We start from the raw sequence: 18,320 nt of genomic DNA on the forward strand, positions 1-18,320 counted from the left end.
TGTTTTTATGGAAACCTCAAACGCCCCTCCACATCTCCTGTGAATTACCTCTGTGTTCAGGCAGCCGAGCTAGACAGCTGCGAGGAGAGGCATGTGGTTTTGATGGGGGCCTTGGAAAGAAAAGGCCCCTTGTACCCTGGCCAGCGCATGTAGGTGGTGTGACCTGGGAGGACAGCGGAGCCAGGAGCTCTGCAGCTGTGTTGGAAGCCAGGCTCCCAGCGGCAATGTTCCAGTGAGCCAGAGGGGGAGCCAGAGAGCCGGGAGGCTCCAGCCTGGTCCAGAGAGAAAGAGGCAGCACCTGCCCAAGGCGGTAAGCAAGGATCAGGGAATATGGGGGAGAATTCCAGACGGTGGCGAGGCCCCTCCCTTCCCCTCCCCTCTCCCCTCCCCTCCCCTCTCCCCTCTCCTCCCCTCTCCCCTCTCCTCCCCTCTCCCCTCTCCTCCCCTCTCCCCTCCCCTCCCCTCTCCCCTCCCCTCCCCTCCCCTCTCCCCTCCCTTCCCCCTCCCCTCCCTCCTCCTGCTCCCCTCCGCTCCCCCTCTCCCCTCCCCTCTCCTCTATTCCCTCCCCTCCCCCTCTCCCCTCCCCTTCTCCCTTCCCCTCCCCCTTCTTCTCCACTCCTGTCCCCTCCTTCCTCTCCCCTCCTCTTCCCCCTCCCCTCCCGCCTCCTCTCCCCGCTCCCCTCGTCTTCTTTCCTTCTTTCCTTCCTTCCTTCTCTTTCCTCTTTCTCTTTCTTTTTCCTTCCTTCTTTCTTTTCTGCATTGTCTTGCCTCTTTCTTTCTTTCTCTTTTTTCTTTTCTTTCTTTCTCTTTCTTCTTTTCTTTCTTTCTCTTTCTTTCTTTTTCTTTTTCCTTCCATCCTTCCCTCCCTCCCTCCTTCCTTCCTTTGTTCCTCCCTTCCTTCCTTCTTTCTTTCTCTCTTCTAAGAACAGAGAGGAAAATTTTCTTTTCTTTTTCCTTTTTTTGAGACTCAGTCTCACTCTGTTGCCCAGCCTGGAGTGCAGTGGTTTGATCATGGCTCACTGTAGCCTCAACCTCCTGAGCTTAGTTGATCCTCCTGCCTCAGCCTCCTGAGTAGCTGGGACCACAGGTGCGTGCCACCACATCCAGCTAATTTTTAAAAATTCTTTGTGAAGGTGAGGTCTCCCTATGTTGCCCAGGCTGGTCTCGAACTCCTGGGCTCAAGGGATCCTCCCGCCTCAGCCTCCCAAAGTGCTGGGACTACAGGTTACAGGCGTGAGCCACTGCATCTGGCCCCAGATTGTTCTTGTGTACAGCAGGGTTGATGCAATGTACAACATTTTTCAACTGTGTTTGACCAAGAATCAGAGCAAACCAGACTATGAGATACAGTCTTCACTATATACCCCCAGACTATATATATAAACCTAAAACAAAAATTACATGAAACGATACTTTTATGTGTGAGACACTTTGATATATTCTACTGTCTTCTGTTCTATTCTAAAAAAGAATGCTGGTTGTGGCTCATTAAAGTGATTCCCTGTCATATTGACAGATTGTGTCCTGCAGTTTGAAAAACACTGACATAGTAAAGCTCAACAAATGTTTGGTGAGTAAATGAATGATGGAACAAATAAATGAATATTTCAATATCAACACCAGTAAAACAGAGGGGCTGCACTAGACAATTTCTTAGATCTCTTCATTAAAAATACTGAGGTCGATGCCTTTGTTTTTAAATTTCCAACAGCTTCATCATGCCCCTGGGCTCTGGTAAGCCTCAGTTGAAGGGATTCCCACTGATACAAGAGATCAGAGGGTTCTTTTTCAGTGTGTTTATTAAGCAAAGATAAGCAGTATCTTCCCTTCTAACTTCCCCAGACCTTCCACCCCTGAGCCCAGAAGGACCAGCAAAGTCAGAAGGGAAACCTAAGGTATAGAAGATTCCCAGAAGTCTCATTTGTGGTGTTCTTCCTCAGTTTTCTACAAGGTCCCAAGGCTGAGGTGGAATGTGGAGGAGTGGAGGCCTGAAGTCTCTGTGGCCTTGAAAGATGTGGTAGTCAGTGTGGGCCAAGAAAATATGTTGCTATGCCAGTAGACAATTTGAATCTTCAGCCTCTTGTACCCTGAGGGTTCCATGAACCCATCCAACTGCTTGCAGTGAAGCCCATCCCACTGCTTGCAGCTTATCCTCCCTTGGCCTGGGCCAGGGGCTTCTGGGGTCATCTGGCAGGGCCACTATAGTACAATGTAGGTCTTGAGAAGCTTGGAAAGGGCTGGTCTTCCGGTGAGCTCCAGAAATGGCTCCAGAGACCACTGCCTCAGTAGGACCTGGTTATAGCTCATCCACAGAGTAAGGGCTTCAGAAAGTTTGAGGAAAAGGTTCCAGTGGAGACCAGAGGTGGGTTCTCTGCTGTTTAGACAGGAGGTAGAGATGCCTTCCTATCCCATATTATATTGTTAGCTAATACTGATTGGGCACTTGTCCATCCCTTGTACTCTGCAAAGCACATCATCTCATTTCAACCCCACAACAACTCTATAAGCTAGATATTAAATATCATTATTAGCCATAATTTACAGATAAAGAAACTGGGGCACAGAAAGGTTAAGCAACTTGCTCACAGTCATGCAGGGTATAGAAATAGGATTTACCCAAGTAGCCTGATGTCAGAGCCTGTATGCTCCATCAGTACACTGTGCAGTCTTCACTGGGGCAGGTGGTGTTGAGTTAGTGAAGAGAAGGCATTCTACCTGGCACTGTTCTGCAGGGGGTGCCAGGAAGTACTGACATGTGACATCATTGCCTTATAATGTCATCCCATCCAGAGCACAAACCTTCCACTCTGTCATTGATTGCCACATGTGCCAAGTGTAGCACGCAATGACAGACCCAGGTTTATGACATCACTGCTCTAGGAACGTTACTGGCCTCAAAAAAGCCTGCTTGGTCAGTCTCTCAATGGGAATGTTGGGGGCTAGGAGACAAGAATCAGAGAATGGCACCCTTCTGGAAGCAGAGTAATTAAGGGCTAGCATTCTGGAAGAACACGAATGGAGTAAAGATATCAGCAAGCTTCCAATAGCTCTAGGATAAAAATAATAAGAGTTATAATTTATTGAAAAATGACTATACAGCTAACACTAGACCAAATGCTTTTAAAATGTGGTTTCAGGTTATTTCACAACCCTATCAGGAAATTATTCTTATTCCCATTTTATGGGTGAGAAGCATGAGGCTCAAAGAAGTTAAGTAAATGGACCAAGATCATCAAACAAACAGAAATGGGATTTAAAGCCAGGCCTTTCTGACTTAAGATTGTGTACTGAGTTCCTGTCCAATTCTGCCTTCTGCATGTGTATTCATACTCAACAAAGTTTGATGCCTGCATGAAAAACAATATTTAAAGTCTCCACCATGTATTGGCCACTTAACTGCCTCTATCACTCCTCCTCAAGGATGATGAAGGGCTGGGGCAAGAAGAAGATTAGATGGTATACCTCACCAACCATTCACACTGTTTGGAAGCAGCTCAGGCAGAGTGCTGTGATAAGAACTGGCAGCAGAGCATGGGGAAGAACATAGGCCAGTGTGGCTCATGTTCCACCATGTCACCCCACTCCACACATCCAGTCCATGTCATGGATAGGCACAAATGAGCTCCTGCACCATGCCCACCAAATGCCCTTCTCTCTCCCAGATGCCTAGTGCTCCTCCCTCAGTCTCTCCTTTTTCCTCTTCCCAGACAAGCAGGCAGACCTTTGTTTTCACTACTGCCAGTCAGCAGCTCAGAGGAATTGCCAGATTTTAGAGGCAGACTTGCAAATAATAACAAATACATAAAAGAACACCTCTTTTGTTTCCATGCCTAAGGAACTGGGCAGAATGACACAGATTTCAAAAGTTCCTAAAAGCAGGAAAAGCATGTGGCCTTAGGGAAAGAGCCTTCGACTCTCCATGTCTGGTGGTCCTTACAGTGAGTGTTGGAAAGATCAAATGAGACAGTAAATGTGCTTGTGCTGTCAAAAGGGAAACACACCCAGGAAACAAAAGGGATTCTCGTCCCTTGGAGTCTGAGCAATAGGTTGACCAGTGGGATAGGCAAGACCTGGGATTCAGATCTGAGGCCTGATCTGCACCCGCTATGTGCCACTCATTAGGATAGTGAAGTCTCACATAGATAAAGGCACGTGATGTGCACTTCAAAACAGCGTTCTTAAGATGGCTTGGAGGATGTATCAGGGTAGGTGACTCAGGGAGATAAGGGGCTTGTGTACACCTTGTCTCTTGATGTAGCCTCCAGGCCAGTCCTGGTCCCATTCACCACTAGGTGGCCTATCCCATACCAGTGAGATGGCAGCACCAGTGTGTCTTGAAAACCAAGGAGGACTCACATGGGCAATTTAACGTGGAAGTCCCAAGGTGTCTGATAATTACTCAGTTGTTACGGTGTCTAGAAATAGAGCACGATGGAAAACAGGCTGTCCAGGCTGGATGAGGAATAGGTGATGAGACTGTGCAGGCACTTAGTGGGAACCATCTGTCTGGGCAGTAAGGCTGAGGGAGAAGAATGCCTTCTGGGGGAATGACTGTAGTGACCACAGATACACAGGTCCCATAGCCTTGGGGAGGAGGGACTAAGAGTTTCCAGGAGGAAATAAGGGTAGAGTCAAGCAAAGGCCAAGCATGCAGGCTCTGAGGGACAGAGTTTGGGAATCTAACGTGGTAGTGGTTAAGAGTGCAGACTCTGATACCTTGGCTCAAATTTCAGCTCCACTATGTAGGAACTGTGTGACTGTGGCCCTTAAGCTGCCTATGGCTCTGTATCCTCCATCTGTAAATGCGGGTAACACTGGTAGTAGCTGCTTCATTAGAATGTGATGAAGATTAATTGGGGCATTGTGTGTGGCATGCTAGCATAGTGTTAGCACTAGTAACTGCTCAATAAATGTACCATTGCTGTGAGGCTGGGAATGGGAGGGACACACACACACACACACTCATCCCAGCTCCAACTTTCATCTCCACAGGCTCCTTCACAATCAGTGAAGAATTAGGTACTTTCTTGCCAAAGATACCTGAAGCTCAAAGCCTGTACCATATGGACACTTGGGATATTTTGAGCAACCATGTTGGGATGCGGGCTAGTGGCAGCACCAACTGATAATGTGGCTATGGGAGCTATTTTAAGTGTTCACCTACTCTCCCCATCCCATGCCCTCCCCAAATGCCAATGGTTCTCAACATTTTTTGGATCATGGCCCCTTTAAGAAATGGATGGCTACCAAGGATCCTCTTGTCAGAACAGCACATATCCACATATCTGCCACATTCTGCACTTTATTTCAGAGGCTCTGTGGACTTCAGAATTTGAACCCTATTCTAGATATTCAGACTCAGAGATCTAGAGGTATGTCCCTGCTGCCTGCCTCTTTCCTCTGAAACCGTGCCTTAAAAACACCAAGGGGACAGTGAAACCTGCTTTTCTGGATCACATTCTGAAAATTGCTGTTCAGAAGAGTTGCAGCTTCAACAGGGCCCCAGGGATATAAAAGAAGCCCTGGAATGACGTCTTCCCTAAAAACAACAAAATCATCAATAATGAATAGGAAGAACCAATATTGTGAAAATGGCCATACTGCCCAAAGCAATTTATCGATTCAATGTTATTCCCATTAAACTACCACTGACATTCTTCACAGAATTAGAAAAAAACTATTTTAAAATTCATACAGAACCAAACAAGAGCTTATAGAGCCAAGATAATCCTAAGCAAAAATAACAAAGCTAGAGGCATCATGCTACCCAACTTCAAACTATACTACAAGGCTACAGTAACCAAAACAGCATGGTCTGGTACAAAAACAGGCACATAGACAAATGGAACAGAAAGAGAACTTAGAAATAAAACCACACATCTACAACCATCTGATCTTCCAAAAACCTGACAAAAACAAGCAACGGGGAAAGGATTCCCTATTTAATAAATGGTGCTAGGAGAACTGGCTAGCCATATGCAGAAAATTGAAACTGGACCCCTTCCTTACACCTTACACAAAAAACACTAGATGAATTAAAGACTTAAATGTAAAACCCAAAACTATAAAAACCCTAGAAGAAAATCTAGGCAATAACATTCAGGACATAGGCATAGCGAAAGATTTTATGAAATCACCAAAAGCAATTGCAACAAAAGCAAAAATTGACAAATGGGATCAAATTAAACTAATGAGCTTCTGCACAGCCAAAGAAACTATCATCAGAGTGAACAGACAACCTATAGAATGGGAGAAAATGTTTTCAATCTATCCATCTGACAAAGGTCTAATATCCAGAATCTACAAGGAACTTAAGCAAATTTACAAAACCCCCCACAAACAACCCCATTAAAAAGTGGGCAAAGAATGTGAATAGACACTTCTCAAAAGAAGACATACATGCAGCCAACAAACATATGAAAAAAAAGCTCAACATTACTGATCATTAGAGAAATGCAAATCAAAACCACAATGAGATACCATCTCATGCCAGTCAGAATGGTGATTATCAAAAAGTCAAGAAACAACAGATGCTAGCAAGGTTGCGAAGAAATAGGAACATTTTTACACTGTTGGTGGGAGTGTAAATTAGTTCAACCATTGTGGAAGACAGTATAGCGATTCCTCAAAGATTTAGAACCAGAAATACCATTTGATCAACAATCCCATTACTGGGAATATACCCAAAGGAATATAAATCATTCTATTATAAAGATACATGCATGCATATGTTCAATGCTGCACTATTCACAATAGCAGACTTGGAATCAACCCAAATGCCCATCAATGATAGACTGGATAAAGACAATGTGGTATATATACACCATGGAATACCATGCAGCCATAAAAAAGAACAGGATCATATCCTTTGCAGGGACAGGGATGGAGCTGGAGGCCATTATCCTCAGCAAACTGGCAAAGGAACAGAAAACCAAACACCGCATGTTCTCACTTATAAACGGGAGCTGAACAATGAGAACACACGGACACAGGGAGGGGAACAACACATATTGGGGCCAGTTGGGGGAGTGTGGGGTGGAGAGAGCATCAGGAAAAATAGCTAATGCATGCTGGGCTTAATACCTAGGTGAAGGAAGAGTTGATAGGTGCAGCAAACCAGCATGGCACATGTTTACCTATGTAACAAACCTGCATATCCTGCACATGTATCCTGGAACTTAAAATAAAATTTTTAAAAATCATCAATAATAACAATGAAAGCAGCTAACGTTTTTGGGTACTTGCTATGTTCCAGACACTGAACTAAGCTCCTCACATGCATTATTTTATTTAATCCTCCCCAAACTTCCATGATGGCAATAGTATCCTGGTCCCTGTTTTGCAGATGAGACACTAAGGCACACAGAGGTTAAATAACTTGCCCAAGATCACACAGCTACTAAGCAGTAAGATTCAAACCCAGACCCAGACCCTGCTGTCAATCAGTATACTTTGTGACCACCTAGTGACGTCACAGGAACCACACTTCCATCACCTATTTTAATGTCCTGAATGTTCATCCTAATAAATGCACATTAGACTTGAGTGGGTAAAAATTCTGAATGTACTGAGTCTTCTACCTTGGGCCAATCCTTCTCTTCAGAATGAACCTGCATGGGAACTAATGCTGAAAGTGGAAAGAGACCCCAGACAGGCCTGGCATCTGTATGCATAAGACAGAAAACCATCTCCCTGCACCCCTACTCCCAGTTAAAAGGCTGTGGGCATCTTTGAGCCAATGAATGGGCTGCTACAAAGAATTCTGGGAATCCCAACCCCTCACAGTTCTGCAACTCACAGTCCTGCAAAAGGTGGGTACTAGAATAGGGAGGTGGGCACTAGAATAGGGAGGTGGGCATATAGGCCAAATACTATGTTCTGCCTTCCAGGAAGGGAAAAAGCATGCTACCCAGGAAGCTCACAAGTGACATGTGGCCTGTGGGCATACCAGGGCTAAAGTGAAGGATGGGCTGCTCTGTGGAAGGAAGGAGTGAAAGTGAACAAGAGGCATAGGGCCACCTGCAGGAAGACTGAGAGGAGGGAAGGAGGAAGGCTGGCTTTGGCAGGGAGGGGAGGCGGGAGCAGAGGGAGCCAGAGGATCGGTTCAGGCAGTGAGAGAGGGCAGCCCCACTCTATTTCCCAGGCTGCTCTCTGGATGCAGGCAGGAAGGTTGAGTGTATTACACTGGCCCCACCTCCAGAGGCTCTCTCTGCAGCTGCTGGACTGGACACAAAGCGTGAGAGACAGAGACACCATCTCTGCTGATTTGTACCTAACTCTGGTTCCTGTTGGTGAGAACCCACGTGTCACAGAAGCCAGGGCAGGGGCCCCACACTGCTGTCTGCATTTCCCAGGTAAGCAACTGTCTGTGTGTGAGCCAGGAGTAGAGAGCAAGGCCTGAAGGCAGTGAGCAGAGGAGAAAGTAGGAGGCGGCTGCCTAGGATGGACTTCAGTACAATCCGGAAAGAATAAAGGAAAGAAGAGGGGTATGGGCTGGGGTTGCAACAAGCCCTTAGGGTAGGCTTCTGCAGAGTGTTGATGGATGTATGAGGTTGGGGAGTCAAAGGCTGCATTTGGTCCACTCCTGGCTGGCAAGTGCAGAGGAAGTTCCAGCAAAGGACTGCTCTGACAGCCTCTGGGAACTAGCACATCTGGGGAGCAGATGGGCCCGCCACACCATGGCATCAGTGTTCCTTTTTCAAACCAGGTATATTTGTGCAGACTTTGCCAGAAAATCCCTCCCTGTGCCCCTGCCTGCCTCCAGGTCTTCCTGGTGGTCGAGAGCATGCCTGTGGCAGTGACAGGAGGAAGAAAGCAGGACATATTCACTGGGAATATGGCTTCAGATGGAGGAGGGATACCTCATCTGAAAAGAGAGTCTCCTGACAGGCTCTGGAGAGGAGATTGGTTAGCTAGTGGAGGGCTCTGTGCCACCCTAAGGAGGCTCCCCTGTGGCCCAGAGGAAAAGAATGACACACAGACTGTGGAAAATGCGGTATTTGTGCTGGAGGTGGGGTGGGGAGCGGGTAAAGTCAGTGATCTGTGAACAGTGCCACAGAAACAGGCAGTATGCTGTCATAAAGAGGGAAAGAGACCTAAGACATGTGTTTCATACAAATCCAGCATCCCTTTGCTGTCCCTGCTGGGGGACCCACAGCCCTGGATCAAGCCTGCTGGTCTAAGTTCTATGAGGTTGGCTAATGGTATGTCCCCTCTGTGAACTACACATTCACTCCCTAAGATCCACTATGCTGAAAATACGTCAGACCTGGGCTTCTGTCAAAAGGCATGCCAGCTACCCTCTGCCACGTGATGGGTGAGGGAAGCAGTGAGAGAAGAGGAGTGGTCCCTGGGCTTTAGGGCACAAAGAGACATGAGATGCTGAATTCCAGTCACAACTGCAATGTGTCCTCCCTCCATCCATGGCTTCTGTATCCAGAGTAGAAAGTGAGGATTCCTCCATACTGCTCCCTCTTCATACACACAGGGTAACTGGGCTCATGATTAGGCAGAAACCAGGGAAGAACAGTTTAATGAGATGGGGATAGGGTAACTGGACCAGCCAAATACAAAGATCACTCCTTTTATCCAGTCTGAGATGGCAGTGAAAGGTGGGCGGAGGTAGAGAGAAGGAGCTTTCAGAAGGTAAATACTCAGTGACTAATGCTCTTGAGCACCCCAGGCAGTGGCCTCTGCAACATGGGTCCTGGCTCTGATAGGCAGCCACTGGCCTCTCTCTTTGGCGGAGGGCAATCTGGGTCAATGAGAGCAGGGAGGAGCCCAGCAGTGAGGCCCTGTAGCCAAGGTTCCTTGGCCCAGAAAACACAAGGGGCTTTGATGCCTGCAGAAAGCCACGGCTCTTTACCCCAGGATGCTGCAGCTGCTCTTGGGCAGAGCCCAGCCCCAGAGCAGGCTTCAGTCTGAAGGCCACAGCTGGGAGGCAGGACCATTTGGGGCTTAATGGCCTTAAAATTAGAGAGAAACCCCACTGCTGCTGTCTATGAGCTGTGTGGCCTTGGGCAGGTAAGTAACCTCAATAAAGCTCAGTTTCCTGGTCTGTAAAATTGAAAGAATAATATAATAATAATAGCATCTATCTTTTTTTTTTTTTTTTGAGACGGAGTCTCGCTCTGTCACCCAGGCTGGAGTGCAGTGGCGCGATCTCAGCTCACTGCAAGCTCCGCCACCATGCCCAGCTAATTTTTTTTTGTATTTTTAGTAGAGACGGGGTTTCACCGTGTTAGCCAGGATGGTCTCAATCTCTTGACCTCATCATCCGTCCGCCTCGGCCTCCCAATAGCATCTATCTTAAAGTTTGCTGAGAGGAATAAATGAAATTACGTTTGTGAAGCACTCAACATAGTGCCTAGCTCATAACGTGTGCCCAGAAAAATGAGAGTTTTAATACCCCTTCTTGGATTCTCAGAAGTTTCTCTCCAGACTAAAGCAGATTTAGCACTCTGGTCAACAGTTGTCCTCTGGAGAGGCCCTCAGTACCCTGCCTCTCTAGTAACTCCTTTAAAATCTGTCACTCATCCAATCCTTGTTAACCAATGCTCCAGCAGGCTTTCTCCATGTCTTCAAGCTAAAATAAAATAAGTTTGAAAATAAAACCCAAATGGCTCTCATGTCTCATGCCTTATGTTTGAAATCCTACATCTGGCTTCTTGAGTCAGGAGATGTGTACCCCAGTGGACATCTGTGGTATGCCAGGGGATCAATATGGCACACTTGGGGGAAGATTAAACATTTAAACCCAGGTAATTTTAATACTATTTTCTATAAAACAAACGCGACTGGTCGGGCACAGTGGCTCACGCCTGTAATCCCAGCACTTTGGGAGGCCGAGGCAGGCGGATCACAAGGTCAGGAGTTCAAGACCAGCCTGGCCAAGATGGTGAAACCCTGCCTCTACTAAAAATACAAAAATTAGCCGGGCATGGTAGTGGGCACCTGTAATCCCAGCTACTCAAGAGGCTGAGGCAGAGAATCACTTGAACTGGGAGGCAGAGGTTGCAGTGAGCCAAGATCACGCCACTGCCCTCCAGCCTGGGTGACAGAGCAAGACTCCGACTCAATTAAAAACAAAAACAAACAAAAATGCGACATAAAATGTAAACTCTCCTGAATGTTTATGATGAAGCAAAATTTCAAAGACAGGTCAAGCTCTCAGTGGGCATCCTCTGCCCCCTGTGTGCTTATGGGTAGCCTTCCTGGCAGGAGTTCCTCAGAAGTTACAAGGGCCTGAGAAGCCCTGCTTAATCAGTGAGGGGCAACTGGTGCCTTCCTGACTCACCCTCATTCTCCCAAGGGCTGCTCCTTATCTTTTGAAGAGGTGGCCTACACAGCCCAGGGCCTGAGAGGTAACCCTAGCTGACACCATCATGGGATGGCAGACTTCCATTCCTGGCAGGGACAGCAAGAGCCAGCCTGGTTTCCAGCTTCCTGAGTGGGGGACACTGTAAGAGTGTCTTAGGAGGACCACAGCTTCCTTCCTACCATCTCATCCAGTTGTCCCCCATGCTGACAAAGGACACATTTGGTTAGTGGTTGGGGATGAGCACCCTAGACAGGACAAGGCACAGCTGGCACCCAGCAAATGCCCCACCCTGGCTATTCCTGACAGCATGGTCTCCTGGGGTTTATAGCAAGTGGGATCTCCATGGGAAATAGGATGACTGGAATTTTCAGCAGAGCCAGGCCTCTGTCCTCAGTGAGGCTCAACAATATGCCTGGCATGGAGACCAGTTGGAAACAGAGCTGTAGTGGGAACCTCAGTCCCTCTGCTCACGAAAGTGATTAAGTACATTCTTTGTGATTTTCTCTTCGTACTTTTCTTTTTGCAGGTATCCTGAGCCAAGCAGGATATTCCTCCTCAGAGGAGCAGGCAATAGAAGCGCCTGAACATCATGGCACAAGTGGACTCCCAGGACAGGTGGGGAGAGGCGTCTCCTCCCAGCAGCTTGACTGAAGAGGCTCATGACACCGAGATGCTGAGCATGAACTTAGAGAGTGACGATGAAGATGGTGGGGAGGCCGAAAAAGAGGGCACTGCTGACCCGGGGGCCTGTCCAAGGGGCAGCTCCCCAGTAACACACGACAATCCTGACTTGCCATGGCCCCCTCCACTGGGCAAAGAGGAAGAGAAATTCTCTGACTCCTCCAGTGCTGGGGGCATGGGGCAGAAACCAGTGGAAATGTCCGGGAAAGCCAGCTGGAGCAGAGATGTGACAAAGATCAAGGAGACCCAGGGTTCCCCGGGAGCAAGCAGAGCTCTGGGTACCCTTCCCAGTGGTCTTGCACACAAGTTGTTAGGTCAGATGCAACCTCTTGGGGACCGACTACCTGCGGGTGATGATGGAGACTCGAGGGCAAACCAGGACGCGGTCTTGGATGTCCCATCCAGCTTCCCCAGCAATGGAAAGTATCTCTGTGCACACAAAAGTGTAGACACGTCCGCAGAGAACTCTTCTCTGTTGTGTTTCCCCAGGCCGGGGAGCAACTGGGACCTCCCCACGCGAGAGACACATACACCAGCCCAGGCGTCGGCCATCCCAGCCAGCCTGGCTGCCGCGGTCCTGGCAAAAGCGCGAATCAGCAGGAAAGTACAGAACCAGGCGGGCGGGCGCGAGGGCGGAGAGGCTGAGGTGCGTCCCTACAGGTGCCTGCGGGGCGGGCGGGCCTTTCAGAAGCCCAGCAAGCCTCTGAGCCCCGCGGAGACGCGCGGCGGCGCCGCCAAGCGCTACGCGTGCGAGCTATGCGGGAAGGCCTACTCCCACCGCGGCACACTCCAGCAGCACAGGCGCCTGCACACAGGCGAGCGGCCCTACCAGTGCTCCTTCTGCGACAAGGCCTACACCTGGTCCTCCGACCACCGGAAGCACATCCGCACCCACACAGGCGAGAAACCCTACCCGTGTCCCGACTGCGGGAAGGCCTTCGTGCGCTCGTCGGACCTGCGCAAACACCAGCGCAACATGCACAGCAACAATAAGCCCTTTCCGTGCTCCGAGTGCGGCCTGACCTTCAACAAGCCGCTGTCGCTGCTGCGCCACCAGCGCACGCACCTGGGCGCCAAGCCCTTCCGCTGCCCCGCCTGCGACCGGGAGTTCGCTGTGGCCAGCCGCATGGTGGAGCATCAGCGCGTGCACTCAGGCGAGCGGCCCTTCCCCTGCCCCACCTGCGGCAAGTGCTTCACCAAGTCCTCCAACCTGTCCGAGCACCAGACGCTGCACACCGGCCAGAGGCCTTTCAAGTGCGCTGACTGCGGCGTGGCCTTCGCGCAGCCCTCGCGCCTCGTGCGCCACCAGCGCATCCACACTGGCGAGAGGCCCTTTCCTTGCACGCAGTGTGGCCAGGCCTTCGCCCGCTCTTCGACCCTGAAGCGGCACCAACAGATCCACTCCGGGGAGAAGGGATTCCTCTGTGCCGAGTGCGGCAGGGCCTTCCGCATTGCCTCTGAGTTGGCCCAGCACATACGAATGCACAACGGAGAGAGGCCCTACCAGTGTGAGGACTGCGGCCAAGCCTTCACCCGGTCCAATCACCTCCAACGACACCGAGCCAAGCACGGCACCTGCAAGAAGGAGCCCATCCCTTCCTCCTCTGACGAGTGAAGACAGCATCATCGACCTCACTACTTGGAACCTTCCCAGGTGGACCCACTCACATGGTATTGCCAGCCTCACTGGTCAGCCTCGCCTCCCAGTAGGTCGCGGGTCATGAGTGGTCCATTTGATTATTTATTTGATCCCTTGAAGAGAAAGTCACCACCGAGAGAGCACCCAGGTGGGTGGTTTCACATCAGGGGTTCTGAGTGTCCGAGGTCATAAGCAATTGGAAAAGGGAAAGACAAAGTAATGGGAGCTGATCAAACGTTGAGTTCCTTGGGTTGGGGAACCTGAATCAATCAGAAACTGCTTCTAGAATTACATGCTGGGCACTGGGCAGGGCTCCAGGGATAAGGTGGGGAAAGACTAACCTGTCCTACCCTCAAAGCCATATGCAAATACTGAAAAGAAGGCATGAGGGGCTGGTCCTCTTTAGAGAAAGATGCTTTTTGGTTTTTATGTAAATAAAGGAATCCCCAGAAGTGGTCCCTATGATGAACTCCCCCAAAGCAACGCCTTTTGGAGGGACTCAAACCCAGTCCAACATCCCATCATTTCACTTGACTGCAGAAATGGCTTTACCCTTAGGATATATCTTTATGAGTCTTGGCTTTGAAGTGGAGAAGGCCTTTATCTTAAAGAAGGTGGTTTATGTCATATTCCAGTTATTCTAGAAGTTCAGGACAGCCTTAGCATCTGAAAAAGAAGCCCATTCCACTTTATAGTGGAATTTAGTAAGTAGATCTAACCCGAGTCTAACCCACAAAATTCATATAAATTCATATGTGCCTTCTCTCTGGCTGCCTCTTTTCCTGTTTGCACTCTGAGGGCTTAAGTCATATGTGATATTTACAAAGCAATTGGCCCATTTACAGAGAGACATATATAATTTCTCCACAAAGCCTTGACCATGGTTCATGAAACCTTTTGGGTTCATTTAAATGTGTCTGAATCATTAGTCTTGACTTGAAGTGAATAAAACACCCTTTTCCCAAGTGCCATTGACTTGTCTGCATTTCAAAATCATCAAAACCAGGTATGGAAGCCTACGTGACTCACAGTTATCTAATGAGGTTATTTCAAAGTTTGCATTACTAACAGCCATTCTTCAAAGTGTATTGATGAATATAGTGATCTGTATAAAGTCAGTAGTTCTTAGCTGAACGTCAACTGTGAGGAATCTATGACTCCACAGATGTCCTTGGTGCACGTAGGCAAACGGCACTTCTCATCTTACTGAAGTTAAATAAGATATTCCATAAGAAGGTATAGTGCCCTTTTTGGGGGAGTACCTTTAGTATATTCCTAAAATTGCCACCAAAGAATGCCAAATCTGAATTTCTCTTGGTTTCCACCTGATTTGGACCTAGGGTGTGACCTCTAAATAGCATTCTCATGACACATGGGGGCGCCAAAGAGAAGTAAGAGAGAGCTAGATAGCTAGATAGCTAGATAGTCTTGTGTCTTGTTTGACCAAGGTAACCTTAATAAAAGGGTGCATCCCCATCTTTTACTGTTGATGTGACCTTGGGCTTCAGTTTCTGCATCTGCATTGGCAAAATAGAAGTGATAGTAGTAGGTAAAAGTTAGAGTGATCCTACTATGTGACGGAAACTTTGGCTGAATGCAAGAGCTTTAAATTGGTAGAAAAGTCACAAGATGAGCTTGTGACTATGAAGAGAGCAAAAGCTAACTTTTTTTTCTAGATAATCAATAAAATATTTGAACACTGGAGGATTACTCCTTTTCATTGTATCCTTTCTTGAAGATGGTCATTAGTATAGTTTTACAAATTAAAAAATTTGGTTTTGCTTTATAAATTTTATGGAGTTGTTCGCCAAAGCCTGGTTGCATAGGAGTCACCTGGGCTGTTTGTTAACCATATAACTTGCTGAACCCTAACCTTGAATACTGATAAAGGTCTGCAGTGTGGTATCTAGGTATGGCTTCCACATGAGCATAGCTTTGGAGAAGGAGTGAGTGTACTTGTTAATAGGCAGAAACGCTGGATTTGCTTGTGCTGGGTATCTTTGGTGCTGTATACTACGTTTCTGGAATATAAGGGGTAGAATGTACTGAATAGGTCCAAGAGAAGTTCATTAGTCCTTCAGGCCTATCACAAAACAACTCAGACTTTAAGGAAAATTGTCCCAACCAGTCTTTTCTCACATCAACTGCAAGGGTCATGGTGAGTAGGTATTAGAGAAGAAAGGAATCCCAGTGGAACCAGTAGTCACAGATCACTGGACCAGACAGTGGTACACAAGTAGAAGGCAACAGTACATGGAGTGGACAAAAGAGAAGCCAACCAGCTGTGAGGCGGCTTGGAACAAATTCTGCCCAGTAGAGTCTGTCCATTCAAAGTGGGGGTAGTTGAATCACATCTTTGGAGAAGAATCAATGCTTGAAGATAGGTTATTCTGTCTTGCATTTGTGCCCCAAATTATGCTGAGCTACTTTCTGGTTTTCTGTTAACCTACTGTACATCACAGCAGACAATCTTATTTCTCTATTATGTAATTAAAAATCAGGGTAAAGCCAGGTGTGGTGGCTCATTCCTGTAATCCCAGCACTTTGGGAGGCCGAGGTGGGAGGATTGCTTGAACCCAGGAGTTTGAGACCAGCCTGGGCAACATAGTGACACCCCCATCCCTTTAAAAAAAATTTAAAAATGAGCCAGGTTAGCCAGGTGTGGTGGCTCATGCCTATAATCCCAGCACTTTGGGAGGCTGAGGCGGGTGAATCACCTGAGGTCAGGAATTCAAGACCAGCCTGGCCAACATGGTAAAACCCCATCTCTACTAAAATTATAAAAATTAGCTGAGCATGGTGGCAGGCGCCTGTAATCTCAGCTACTCAGGAGGCTGAGGCAGGAGAATCGCTTGAACCCAGGAGGCGGAGGTTGCAGTGAGCCGAAATCGCACCATTGCACTCCAGCCAGGGTGACAAGAGTGAAACTCCATCTCAAAAAACAACAACAAAAAAAATGAGCTAGGCGTGGTGGCACACACACATAGTCCCAGCTACTGGGGAAGCTGAGGCAAGAGGATTACTTGAGCCTAAGAGGTGGTGACCTCAGTGAGCTGTGATCATGCCACTGCAGTTCAGCCTGAGTGACAGAGTGAGATGCTGTCTCACAATAAATAAATAAAATAAAATAGGGGCAGAGCCTTCTTCGTGACAAAAAGAATTTAAAGCTTCTCTCTGGGTTAATGCTGTTTCCACAGTACAGATTGCCAAAATTAATTTGAATATTCCCAGTAAAAATGTTCACTTATAAGTTTCCACTTAATAAAAATTCCCCTGATGGATTCACCAGTCTATAGTGCCCATGACTAGTATTCTTTAGGCCATAATGATAATAGCCAACATTTACATTGTGTTCAGTTTGTGCCAGGAACTGTTCTAAATGTTTTATATATGTTAACTATTTTTTAAAGCAAACTTATGGTGATTCTTATCCCCATTTTTTTAAGATTAGGAAATCAAGGGAGAAAGATACCACAGCTAGAAAGTGCCTGGCATAGTAATGATGTGACATTTAGACATGCTTGCTCCAGAGACTGTTCACAGGGCCAACTGCCTCTGTTTGGAATGGAGTTGTTGATGTGCATTTTTGAAGTGGATGACAATAAATTCAATTCAAACGATGATAAAAATTGAAACACAGCACAGCAAAAATCATGGCATGACTCAGGAACAAAGACCTGTGAATGACTTAATGGATCTGGGAGAGTCTGGGTTGGCAGCTCTTAATCATTAATGCTTTGGAAACTGTCAATAACCTAGCCGGGGGAATAAATTGGAGTTAAAGGAGTAATACTTCCTTGAAGGCCCACTGTTGTTTCATATCACTGGCTAAAGAAACATTCTGTGCCTGTGCCTTACACAGAAAAATATACCAGCAGTTAATCTTGGCACTCAACATTTACACACTCTATACTCTAAATGCATGCACATTGAAAAGCTTTATTAACCTGATATGAACACAATAGATCACCCAGGAATTCCAACTAGAGCTTAAAAAATCTTGCTTGGAAGAAAATTTTGAATAAGCATTAGTTTAATTGCCAGAACACTCAAGCAGATGTCATTGCTAGACTCAGAACTAGAATACGAACTACAAACTCAATGACCCATGAACATATTGCCAAAGATGGAGTGACTCAATGTTTCATCAAACCAGAAGAGGGCAGCTGTTTAAGTTGACAGGAAAGCTCATTTTTAACATCAATTTCCGTCTTTCCATTCTGCATTAAACCATGCCAGTACAATTTTTCCACTGTCTAGATAATGTTTTTATCTCTCTCTCTCCTCCTCATTTTTCTCCTTAACCACCCCCACCCTACAATTTTCAGTCAAATTGGTTCAGAGTTTCACTGTTGAGGAGTGTCAGGAACTCAGCAGATTGGTTCAGCAAATGAATAGAACTGCTATAAAATATAAGTTATCACTAAGATTTAAAGAAAAACACCTCTAGCTAAAAACAAAGAATACATGGAGGAGGCCAAAAACAGGGATACAGGGAATCTCTTGTGGTAGTTCAGATGAAGTCAAGGACAAGTGGGGACAGAGGTAAGATGAGAAGAATGCCAGAGATTTCGGGGGTGGAGTTAATAAGGCTTGGTGAAAGGATAAAAATAGCTACCATTTAGTGAACACTTTTTAGGGATTGGGGACGACATTCATTATCTCAATTAATTCCTACAA

General features: G+C 47.1%; 1 protein-coding gene across 1 annotated transcript; it reads left to right on the forward strand.

Annotated features, from left to right (window-relative positions):
- Positions 1 to 8,207: 8,207 nt before the first annotated feature.
- On the forward strand, positions 8,208 to 15,342 carry ZNF648 (zinc finger protein 648). Its single transcript, XM_055233910.1, has 2 exons — positions 8,208 to 8,354; positions 11,847 to 15,342. Exon 2 carries the CDS (start codon positions 11,910 to 11,912, stop codon positions 13,614 to 13,616), a length of 1,707 nt encoding a protein of 568 aa, XP_055089885.1. The 5' UTR covers positions 8,208 to 8,354; positions 11,847 to 11,909; the 3' UTR covers positions 13,617 to 15,342.
- Positions 15,343 to 18,320: the final 2,978 nt, after the last annotated feature.

This window comes from Symphalangus syndactylus, chromosome 19, assembly GCF_028878055.3.
Source record: "Symphalangus syndactylus isolate Jambi chromosome 19, NHGRI_mSymSyn1-v2.1_pri, whole genome shotgun sequence".
Classification (NCBI taxonomy): Eukaryota; Metazoa; Chordata; class Mammalia; order Primates; family Hylobatidae; genus Symphalangus; species Symphalangus syndactylus.

Coding starts and splice junctions, on each gene's coding strand:
- ZNF648 (XM_055233910.1), top strand. CDS start 11,910: ATGGCACAAGTGGACTCCCAGGACAGGTGGGGAGAGGCGTCTCCTCCC.